The sequence below is a fragment of the Neopsephotus bourkii genome, unplaced genomic scaffold (assembly GCF_033783945.1).
Source record: "Neopsephotus bourkii isolate Nb327-2 ecotype Australia unplaced genomic scaffold, CSIRO-AGI_Nbou_v1 NB_1508, whole genome shotgun sequence".
NCBI lineage: Eukaryota > Metazoa > Chordata > Aves > Psittaciformes > Psittacidae > Neopsephotus > Neopsephotus bourkii.
The window spans coordinates 5,489,835-5,502,258 of record NW_026901984.1 but is presented as its reverse complement, the minus strand read 5'-3'; the positions used below and the strand labels follow the sequence as shown (position 1 = coordinate 5,502,258).

General features: G+C 37.6%; 1 protein-coding gene across 4 annotated transcripts in view; it reads left to right on the top strand.

Annotated features, from left to right (window-relative positions):
* The window catches only part of SEMA5A (semaphorin 5A), a 316,989-nt gene extending 305,619 nt beyond the window's left edge, over nucleotides 1–11,370 (top strand). For all 4 annotated transcript variants that reach the window (XM_061369678.1, XM_061369679.1, XM_061369677.1 and 1 more), the window contains exons 21-23: nucleotides 2,558–2,605; nucleotides 4,871–5,082; nucleotides 6,458–11,370. In XM_061369678.1, the coding sequence (XP_061225662.1) occupies nucleotides 2,558–2,605; nucleotides 4,871–5,082; nucleotides 6,458–6,577 (380 nt within the window). In that variant the 3' untranslated portion in view covers nucleotides 6,578–11,370. The remainder of the gene's footprint in view (nucleotides 1–2,557; nucleotides 2,606–4,870; nucleotides 5,083–6,457) is intronic.
* The last annotated feature ends 1,054 nt before the right edge of the window (nucleotides 11,371–12,424 follow it).

The window sequence follows — 12,424 nt, the reverse complement described above, 5'->3', positions numbered from 1 at the left end:
GTCCTCATCTCCTCCATGACTGCTAAGTACCTTATGGATAATCACATCCATGTATTATTCTGTAGCATTTGTCAAAACTCATGACTGTACTGTTTATTTTTGTTGAAATCACAGCAGTCATTTAAATCCACACAGCAGTATGGGTGGCCACCTTGAATTGCTGTTAACAGTTATCTCTCCACCTGTGTACATTAAGAAAAGCTAGTGGTCTATTCACAGAGAAATTTACATTTTAATGTATCATTTGAAATGTAATTATGTTTACTCAGTGCAGCAACCTTTTTTTCCCCATTACTGCGGTACAATATTGTACACTATAACAAATCAACAAATAAAATACTGTTTTTATGGATGGTGCATAATGCTTTAACTTCTGAATACTATCTTCTCCTCCAAAACCAATGTGGCAAGTATGAAAGCAAAAACTCCCACACTGTATTTTCCCCCTTTTCCCAGGCTTTTGAAGCAGCTCTGTTAATACTCACATTCTGTCAATACCCTGCTTAATCCAATATAAGCACTTCATCTGGTTTTGGAAAGTAAGCATTTTCAGAATCTGAAATGAGCCACCTCTTCTCTCTCCCTTCTGGTTTGTTTGCCACTCCTCCTCAAATACCCATATCATAGCAGATAAGGTCATGCCCATTGCGCTCACTTTAGACAAACTAGCTTGCTTTCTTGTGATCGGTTAGCTCACTTTCATTCCTCCACGTCCTCCAACTCACAGTTCCCTCCCTTCATCTGTCCATCCCTCCCTCTCTCCCTCCATTCCTTTTTCTAATTCACCTCTCTCCTTTCTTCAGCTAATGTGCTGTCATGTCCAACCTCATGTTGCCTCCTCCTGCCTTTCCTTAGCTTTGTTCCTCTACAGAACTTGGTATACAGAGTGATTCTGGATGAGTGCAAAAATAACTACTTCTTGTCAACTCCTCAGCTTCCCGAGTTAGTCACTGTCAGCATCACCTTTCAGAGCTTTACAATTTTCTGGTACATTTTTTTTGTTTGTTTGGATTGTGAATAAATAGTCTCAACATGACAAAGTATGCTCTCAGCCTGTAACTCTCTCTGACAAAGCTGTCCTGTCAGGTCTGATACTTTCTCATTTTGAAAATACTTAGTATTGATTTAGTATTTGAAGAAAGGTAAAAAATTATGGTCCCTTTAGCAGTAGCTGCATGTGGATCATCTTTTGGCAGTGGAGAGCCTACTCTAAATTCCTCATACAGAAGCTGTTGCATACATATGGCCATCATTGCTGCCCTTCTCTGGTCTGCTTTTTAGTTCTACCAGAGACATCCTTAGATGGGTAAACCAGAGCTGCATGCAGCATTTGTGGTGCGGACAGCACATAGATTTGTAAAGTGCCATAATGCTGATATCCTCTCCTATTAACTATTGCTTTGTCGGTAGTACCTAGCATTTGGTTTGCCTTTTTGATTGCTTCTGAACACTAAGCTGATTCTGTCATGGAAAAATTTTACATAACCTCCCAGCCTCACTCATGAGTAGTAATGGTCAGGTCACCACCCATATTTCATATGTGAAGCTAGCATAGCTTTCTACAGTATGTATTGCTTTATGTCAATCTACATTTGTTTCTTTAATTATTTTATTATCTAGCTTCATAAGGCCCTTCTGTAGCTTTTCACACCCTTGTCCATGCTACCCTTAACTTTGTATTATCAGCAAACTTCAAAACCACATTTGCCTCCTGCTTTTCTAGACCTTTGGTGAAAAGCCTAGGTCCCTGCAGAAATGGTAACCTTCCTCCACTGTAAGAGCTGGGTACACAGTACTACCTTGTTTTCTATCTTTTCCTTCATCTCACTTGTTGCTTGCATAGCCTTTGGTAAAGAATTGAAAAGCTTTTTTGAAATCCAGGGAGACTGTCAGTTACCCCACCCATATCCTCATGATCATTGCCACTTTCAGAGAGGTTCAAGAGATTTGTAAGGCAGGAATTCCCTTCACAGAAGCCATGATTCTGAAATAAAAAGTAGAAACATTTGATTGCAAACAGATTTTATTCAATATTTATACAGAAGGTATCCAATGTCAAAATGGTAAGGATACAAGCTAGAGTTACATTTTATTAGTGTACAACTTGAGACCCATGAAATTAGCAGTCATCTTGTTTGAAGATTTGTATATTCCCTCTGTTCACATTAGTGCTAGACATTACTTATACAAGTAATGAGCCCATTTGAACACAAGATAATTAAACTCTCATTAATTTTACTGTTCAGAAAATCAACACTTTCTCAACATGTTCAAACTCCACAAAGAAAGTTTTCATCTGCACTTCATCTTTTTAATTCCAGAGACGTTTTGAGTCAAGAATTAAAAATATAGTGATGGTTTTGCTTGGGAAACTAAGAAACCTGAAGATGTCGTGGGACCTCTATGTTAATTCTACCACCTAATCTAAATCTTTAGTACTTTGGATTTGTAATGAGTGTAGTATAATGAAGTTTTAAATCCTTACTGTTTTAATCAAACTAGTAGTCCTCTGTAATTTTTTTTCTTCTCAGCATAAGTGGTTTATTTATTTTTCTAGAAATATCCGTGGCACGATCCAGCAGCATAGAAGAAAAACGATGTGGCGGTAAGGTTTTCAGCTCCAGATGTCTATTAAATACTGAAATATTGATTTCCCGTTGTGTGCTTTTGTTTCACCTTTTGCCCTCTCATAGTTTTATTCTAACTTCAAAATGCCTTATTCTCATTATTTACACTTGTAGAGAAACAGAGAAATAGTTTCTACAGGATTTCTCATTAAATATCCATCTGCCATTGCTGACCTTTGAGACAAGAACGTGTATTACTGGATGTTTGTATTTTCTTCCTTTTCAGTATGGCAGTCACCCTTGTCTCAAAAACCAAATTCCCACTATAAGCTAGTTATCAGTACGTCAAAATTGGTAAAGTTACTCCACCTTTTTCAGAATAATAATTTCACAAACCTCTTTGGGACTCAAAATAAACAGCAGAAAGCCAGCCTGCTAACCCGTTTAATAGCTCAGACTGTATCTGGGAATCGTTTTCAGCTTCACTGCCAGAGACAAAACTAAAAAGTAAAAAAAAAGAAAAACATTCTATACCAGAGAGTCCTGATATTAGCAAAACAAATATTTAAAGAGAGAATTGTTAAAAAAAAAACCCTCAAACAAACAATAGTAAGATGAACAAAAAAGGAAAAATTACCTTTTTTTTTTGTGCTGAGCTATCACACTTAGTCTGTGTCATCATGGTAATAGCTCTGGCCGGTCCTAGTATTCTTCCATGCACAGATAAACTGCATTTTTAACCTAATAAGGGACAATGAAAACACAGGGGTTATACAATGGTACTAGCATGCATGGTAACTTGTTATAGGAGCCAGAATAATCTAATTTGATTTTTTTTTTTGTAGCAGTGGTACTCTGAAAACATTTTGCCAAGTTCTACAGCAGTGGGAAACGCTCATAAAAGTGTAGGAGGATATGTCAGTGATAATTTATATATTGGGGCAGTCAAGATAGTCACCTAAATATTTGGGTTTCTAAATACCCAGTAGGCATGCAAAGGTCCTACCTTAGGCACTGCAAAAATGGGACACATGAGCTGGCCTATTTTTCTGTATTACAGTGAAAAGCATCCAGCAGATGTTTTTCCAGACTAGTGCCATTCTTTCAGTTTAAAATCTTTCATTTGTGCATTTAGGCAACCACAAACAAATTTTCAGTAATGTTAAGGTGAAATTTCCAACATGAGCTTTTTACTAATACCTCTTTCCTAATAAAAAAAACCCACAGCTCCAGTTTGAAATAAGAGCGAAAAGGAGTTCAATTTGTTCATTTTGAGCTATTCCTTCTGGTGCAACATCTGTTATCTCTGTCCAGTAACATCAGAGGATGATTGTGCTTTACATTCCTTTTTGCAGTTTCATACAGCAATGAGCTTCCTCTCAATTTTAATCCTTGCATATTTGGAGAGGATTTCCTCTCATCTGATCCCATAGCATCTTTTTGAAGCGCAGAGCAGACAGGAGACTGATGGGTTCTGAGCTGTTGACTGCACTCTCTGGTTGCAATGGTTAAAAGCACACTGAGCTTTAAAGACCCATTCTGTCTGCCATGCCCCCACTCCACCTTCCCATTTTCCTCTTAAACACTACCATTTCTTCCTTACCCCCTCCCTTACATTTAGAAAAATAGTCTGAAGCCTGGAGAAGGAAAAAAGTCAGCCACTTATCAAAGACAGAAACAGAGAGACCTAGCAAGAATCAAAGCAGGAATGGAAAAAAATGTGTGCCACTGCTTTGGGACATGTACCAAATAAAGGGGATATGGAAACCATTTTAGGGAAAGCAGGATTGCAATTCGAAGATACCGGGATTTTGTTAGTTCTGCCACAAGTGCTTAAACGTAAGAGAAAGACCTAGAAGAACAACAGGGAGGTTGTACTGTAGTTCACTGAAAAGAAAAAAAAAAACAAAAAGCTATGTATGTACCTTATATACATAATTTATATATAATAAGGTGTTATACAGTCCAAAGAAAAATTTTGCTGAATTATTCAAACGTACAAAATGCAATTCATTCTTCTGTTATTTGGGTTCTGAACTCGTTTAAGCATCTTTCAAAAATCTCAGTCTTAATACTGACAGAGATGTATGAGTATCTAAGATTCTTATAATGATCCCTTCAGGGAAGTGCAGTGCATTTTCTACTGTAGGGATAAACCATTGCACTTGAGATGTTTATGGGAAACACATGAAATTTCCCTTACCCTTATTTGAATCAAGCACTTGCCTACATTTTACCCCAATCTTAAGCCTTTATTGCTACTTCCTTAAAAATAAGACTGTCTTCTGATCTCCTCTCTGCAGAGTTCAATATGTTTCACATGATCGCAGTGGGATTAAGTAGCTCAATACTTGGTTGCCTTCTTACCCTGCTTGTTTACACTTACTGCCAACGGTATCAGCAACAGTCCCATGATGCAACTGTCATCCATCCGGTGTCACCAGCTCCTCTAAATACCAGCATTACCAACCATATTAACAAGCTGGACAAATATGATTCTGTAGAAGCCATCAAGGTGAGAAGTGGATTGTGAGATCTATAATGTACAAGGTGTATTGTCCTATGCAACAGTTCTGCTGTATCAAAAGAATTCTACTTACTAATTTTCTGTAGTGGCATTTGGACTCAAATTATGCTGATTGTTAATGACAAAAGTAGATTTCACTTGAGGTATTGTAATTATAGGTCCTTTCCTTTGTCAATCCCTATTACACAGGAAGTTTGATTTTGTGTGCATGTGTAATTTATATGGTAGCAGCCTTTCCTGGAAGAAAACAGACAACTCAGGTTTGGTTTTGTAGAGCTTTTTTAGCCTGATTGTGATCCCTAGTGGCTTGTTCAAGAAATAAATTGGGCCATTAATAGTCATTATGACATATATTGAAAGTAGTCCTTTGGCTCCAATGCTATGGTTCATCTTCCTCTGCTATGTCTTTATACAGGAGATGTATCTGGTGAATATATTCTGGGTCAGACTGTCAGTTACTGTTCATACCCAAAATATATGTAAATGGATGGTACAGATTTACAGTAGTTGAGTCTGGCATGACATCTGTATATGATAATTGTTCCCAAACAGTTTTTTTTTTTGTTGACCTTTTAGAATAGCTTTTCAGATATACTGAATTAAGAAAGAATGAGCATTCTGAAAATACCTGTTTCTGTATCTTCAGATTACACAGTTTGTTCATGCAGGTTTTTGTAAATGAGGATTTTTCTTAAATCCTACTTAGATAACCCAGTTTTAAATTTCTACATTTTTCTTTCTAATTAAAGACATTTTAAAAAAATTCATTAAAAATGGCAACAAAATTCTGTAATCAGTAGTGGAATAGGTACCTAATTTAAGGGTTTTCCAAATTCCACTGATTGTCTCTCTGGATAGCTACAGAAACAAAAACAGCCATTGACAATTCATATTCTAAATACTCATGTCACTTTTTTAAAAAAGCCAGATTTACCCTCTTAAGACCTTCAGACATTTCTCCTACATGTTGCATTTGAAAATCAAGGAATTAATGCAGTAAAAAAAAAAAAATTCTTACCCAGTAAAAAGATAATGAGCAAATTATTCTAATAGGAAAAACTGGATATGTATGATTAAAACTATTTTTAATTGTAAAATTAGTTTTATAATACTTGGGAGAAAGTGCCTGGGTTTATGTTATTGAGTAGCCTTGCTTTATATAAGAACGTCATTATGCAAAAAGATAGATGCAAAAGCAAGTTTTTGTAAATATGCAGGTATTTCTTAGTACATTTTGGACTGATTTATTACACACAGATATTTGCCACAAAAATTGACTTGGTGAAAGGGTGCTTAGTAGTTACGGTTGCTCTGTTCTTCCCATATTCTTATCTTTTTTTTTTTTTTTTTTTTTTGTCCCCAGGCATTTAACAAGAACAACCTGATTTTGGAGGAGAGAAACAAATACTTCAATCCACATCTCACTGCAAAGACTTATTCTAATACCTATTTTACAGATTTCAATAATTATGATGAGTACTAATGGGCTTGTGTATTTTCTGGCCTCCTGTAACTCCCCAGTCCCCAAGGCCTGTGCTACTTGACTGCTCATGTGATTGAGGCTTCAGAGATGAAGTTCAGAGACATTTCAAGCACGATCCAAGCCATCAATGTCCCATTGCTGCCAAAAGCCCAAAACACCTGCTTGTGACATGATGTTTTCTTTGCAGAGTGCAAGGTTGGCCTTCAGTGTTGGATGCAGCTATAGATCCCTTGATGTCGCTGGACCACTCATGAGGATTGCATTGCTTCAACTCAGTTTCATTAACTTCCAGTCAGATTGCTCTAACGAGTAATTCCTGAGCTTTAAAAGAACCCACAATGTTACCCCTTAAATCTAGGCCAGGAGTACAAATCTAATTTTCTTTTTAAGTATTGTCTTTTATTTCCATGAGGTCTGAAAAGAGATCTCTGCTGTTAGCCATGGGAGCCCTCTGTGCAGTCTCCTGAAGCTCACACCACCAAAAACAGCTCACAGGGTGCTGGGAACAACAAGAAGAAACGTGGTGATTTAGCAGTGCTCTGCAGCTCTGGGATCTGTAGGGCTGATCTTCCTGGCCTGTACATCACTGCAGCTGCAGTTCAGAGTGCAGACACTAAGGACGTACTGAGTGATATAAACTTGTAATTAACCCAGAAGGCTACAGGGTTAGTGGTTTCCAGTTGTGAGCTACGCCCATTCACATAAAGCCTTCACCTCGTTCAGTGTAATTTTTGGGAGGTTCTGGAAGGGCATGTCCCACAGGGAGGCCAAGGGAGGAGGGCAGATAGGAAAGGCACACTGGAAGGTTTTTCTGTGTGGTGTTAGTAAACAGCCTTGCTGCAGCAGGCAGGTTTACAGAAGTCGTGGCATTCCCCAGGCTCCCTTTCCTTGGTGCGTTGAGTGGGAACCCATTCCTCACTCTGCTGTAGCACTCGCCATCAGGCTGGTCATGGAAAGATACAACTGCACCATCTTGTGTACCATCTCAGGCTCTCGGGGGTACACAGGCATAGTCATAGGTCTGCTTTTCTCTTTCTGCTTTCACTTTATATGCACATGTCTGACAAGCAAAGGTGGCTCAAAAAACACAGATGTATTTGCAAAGCATCTCATCTTGCTGCCATGTCCAATCATGCTAGTCAGCCCCTAGAGGAACATTCTTATGGTATTTTAAGTGATTATGTTGTTGAACTTCATTGATGTAAATATTTAAAATACTGTTTGAGTTTTAAGTTATCAGTTTTAATTCCTTTTTTAGTGGCAGATGAGGAATCACAAAGAATTTTTATGCCGTTTTTGTTTGTTCTGTCTTCACCCATATTCATGACATTGTTATTTTTGTATCTGAAATTCCAGGTGTATGACTAAAAAAAAGGGCAGGGATTCGGGTCAGATTTTCCAGAGTACTTAGTAGTAAGGCAGTATTTGCTATTCTCAGAAGCTTATGAAAAGAAATTAAAAATGAATATTAAGGTGTAAAGAATTGGGCTTTCATGTTTTTGACCATGCTAGATGCAGAGATCATCACAGTGGAGTACAGAACTGTATGCAAGGAGAAACAGAGTGGAAATGTTTCCGTTCTCTGTTTAGAGTCCTTGATCATTAGGTTACACTATGATAGGCAAATAGATAAAAACATGTACAGATTATAAGGATTCACAATAAAGAAAGGCAAAAAGTACCAAGAAACACTGATCATGTGAGACTGCATTTTGAGCATTGATTTTAGCAAGGGTAAACACCATCTCTAATGATAGCAATGAGCAACATTTTTGAATGGGGATAGAATTGAATGTAGCACTATGCTTCCTATCTCTCTTCTGCAGCAAAGTGAAAAAATGCAAAGCAAGTGGTCTTTGAAAAGCTGTGCAGCAAAATGGGTGCACATTTAGCATCTATGAAAATAATTAAGATCAGATGCCCATTTTTTCCAGCTGAATAGTTCTCCCTCTCAGTCAAAAGAAATCACCCCACCCTCACCCCAGTTCATCTCCAGAAAGTATAATAATGCTGGTTCTGTATAATTTGTGATTTTATTTTTTTTTACTGTTTATTAGACTTGATTTTCCAGGAAGAAATTAGGTGATTGCCCTGGGTAAGAGGAAATTTTCTCTGCAAGAAAATGTAGTGAAACAGATAGAGGAAAAAAGAAAGCCTTTGGAATCATAACCAGTCCAATACATGAATCACTCTGTTCATGCCAAAAGATAAAATTTTACATTTAGTAAGATAAAGAAAATAAAATCTATATTGCTGCCACTGCCAAGAAAAAGCAGCACATGCACATACACAGATATGCACAACACTGTTCCTCTCTGCCCTGTACTAAAAGCACATTATTCTGGCTTATGGATTTTATATTTAGACTATTAGTTATGAAAACCAATATCTTAAAAATATTTGAACTATGTATTTTTATTTTAAACTTTTAAAATGAAAATTATCTGAAATTAGCTTTATTTTTTTTTAACTCTTCAGTAGTTTGAAGCACGCCTATCTTTACAGTCATCTATTTTCCATTATTTTCATGGATAGATACATATGTTAGATTCGTGTTATATATGTGGTAATACCCTAGGTTAAGTCTGCATGATCATAGGTAGAAGTGCATTTAGCAGATGCTCAGGCTGCTCATACTTCCATCTCCCCAAGGAGTATTTCAGGTGTTCCAGACCTTTGAGCAACTTCCATGTGATGCCATTTAAACACCATACCAAATTGTTGGAAAAGTGTTTGTTTTAAAACTTTCGTTGTCATTTAGCTTTCTAAATTTCATTGCTCTAAATTGCAGGTAGAGGTATATTCAAACCTCTGTCTAAAGCAGCAGGGTAAACATGGAAATTTCACAGCACTTCAATGAGAAAAAATTGATGGCAAGATCTCATGGTCAAGCTAGATTCTGAGACAACAGGTTTTAAAGCCATTAGGTATTTGTATCTTAGGTAATTCTCAAGAACCCCACATGCACTGGCTATATCAGTATTTTCACCTTCTGAATTGTACACAGCTACCCAGGTAGTTTAATACAGCCTTTCCTAAGACATGGAGCAAAGCAAATTTCAGTCTCTTAATTTTCAATTTATTTAGGTTTGGGGTTTTTTTGTTAAATAGGATGCACATATTATAGTGAAAATCAGATTTCCCCATGAAAGCTCTTACTTTTCTTTTGCCAAAAATGTAATGAGTAGACATTTTCCTGCATATCTTGTTTAAGCCAAAAGAGCTCTCAAATGTGCACAAGGGAAAAATTTGGTTCTTACAGCAATGTTCTCTTTTTGGAAAGGGAAAACCAACTCCCTTGCCAATTAAATGCCATGCTTAAATACCTTTTGCTTGTATAAAGTGATCTTTTTTTGATAAATAATTGTATTACCTCTGATGCCAATAGTTAATATTACTAAACCACTTTTATACTGATTGCATAAATTTAAAAATGTTTCTCTACTTTGAATGCAAACATTTTGACAGATAGATCAAAATTCTCCGTGTGAATCCATTTCTTTATACCCCTGTTACATAGAGTGAAGGAGGAAGCAGGATTGCCAGTCTGATCCTTTACACTGTATACTTTCATTGGATAAGTCAAAGTAGAATTGTGTTTGAGTACACATTTTGGGCCTATTTTTGTGTCTGATACACAGCGCACTTTCCTTGGTTTCTTAGAAAATGGACTCCTGTGCTTGCAGATTTATCCTGTACTTTGATTTGAGTCTAATGACTTTTATGGTCATTTAAAGTTACTTTACGTGGAAGCTTTTCCAGCCATTTGCAGTCACCTGCTGTTGGAGCAGTGTCATTTGGCTAAAACTAATCAAGAGATTTTTGACTAGGATTAGGATTTTCTTAGGAGAGTGGGAGAAAGAATGGGGCTTAAATGGCTCTGATTTCCAGGCTATTAAGCAGTACTGATTAAAGTCTCAGATGGGTATAGGATACTGTGGATTTAGTTAGCTTGACCAGAGCTCCACAGTAACCTCTGGAAAAATACCATGTCAATGTACAAATCAAGAGCTACCAAAGCACTTAGGTTAAGTGAAGAAACTTCTCAGAGCATCAGACCATATGGCTGTTGAAACCAGAAAAGAGAGTAAGAGGTCCCAGATGCAACAAAAAAGTTAATGGGTATAAATGCTTCAATATTTTTTTTCCCTCAGAAATATGGAACAAATATAATCACTTTTTTTAAATGTGGGACCAGTTTTATTGCAACCAGCACAACATAAGTACATTCCTCAAGTTAATTGTATGCATAATAGCTTTGCTGTATGAGATCAGTTCCGTAAACAGTTTGGTCCAAGCTTATCTTGCTCTTCTTGAGGCATCCGACCAACTTCTGATTGCAGCTGCCACCAGCACCCTCTATGTCTCACCTGGGAGAACATCCTTAGATGGACCGAGTTACATCCTGGTGAGGGCTTGTGTCTCTTGCTCAACGCTGTAGTGAGCCTGGAGAGACACATGTCTAATAGTCATTTGGATGCCTAAATTTACATTTGCAAAAGCTAGGCTCTTGAGTATGATTTTACTCATCACATAAGTAACCACACCAAGTTCAGTGGTATGGGTGTAACAAGTTACTTATTTTAATGTGTTTACAGAATTGAGCCCAAAATATATTGCTTCTGCACAAATCCATGCACAGTACAAGATTACTTCAGTAGTAAGAAAACAGATTCATTTAAAATTGTTCACAAGCAGATCTGCATCTTGATATCAGGGAATAGATATGTGTTCATTGTGTGGGGTATTTGAATTCATTCCTTTCTTTGCTAAATAAATGAATGATAAAACAAGATACTGCTTGACTTCATTTAAAAGCCATTCTTCCAAATAAAGAAGGGTTCTGGGATCTGTGAATGTTTCCCCTTTCTTTTTCTGTTCTCCACAAAAATGAATCTGTGTGCAGCTGAAATGGCTGTTAGCTAGAGGGTTCTGTGTAACTGAATGAAATGCTTTGCATTGTGTTGCCATGCTGGGATAGTACAAAGAAGGAAATGCACTAACCTGAGAGGTTTGGCAAAGATTTCAACCAAAGCAGTAGCAAGGATAGGCAGAAGTGGAAACAAAAACATAGAAGAATGCCACTAAAGGCTTGGCAAAGTTCTCCATAAACTTTCACAGAAATTTAGAGGGTTTTGGGGAATTGCCATGGGTGAAGGCATTGAGACTGTAACGTCCTGGATTGTCAAGCCAACTAGTTGGCCAGGCAAAAGGCAGTCTGAGTGCAACTGGTACTTGTGCAAAGTTGTGATTGTTGCTCAGAGTCAGGGGAGAGATGAACTAGTGAGGCTCTCAGCACCAGGTTAACCAGGAGGGAACAAAATACTTTTACAAGCAGTAAAGACCACAGAACAGGTGGCATTTTGGCAATATCTGTGTTGGCAGGAAGGTTAGGGGAACTAGAACAGATCTGTAGATCAGAACAGCTGATGCTGAACTCCTGGATTTTGGACTAACACCCCAGTCTTAGTCCCACAGACTGAACACCTACTGCCAGTAAGAGTGTACCGTTCAGTTTCCTTCATTCATTAAAAACCCCAGGTAAACTAACAAACAAGCACAAAACCCCAACATACCACATGACATGCTTTGAGACTGCTCCATGATGCAAATGAAGGCACAGTAAGAGGTGTACCAGGAACTGATAAACCTTTGTTTCCAGCTGGCTCTTTGGAAACTTTCCTTTTCTGCTTGTGGGAAACTGATAACAGCTCTGCCAAGCTGAGGATTTACCAATTTGAAGGAGTGACTTTACACCAGCAGTGAAGTCAGCTAAAAAATTGAGGTAAACTGACCATCAAGGGCTGTGCAAAAACTGTTATACTGATACTCAGTTTATCTTATTTT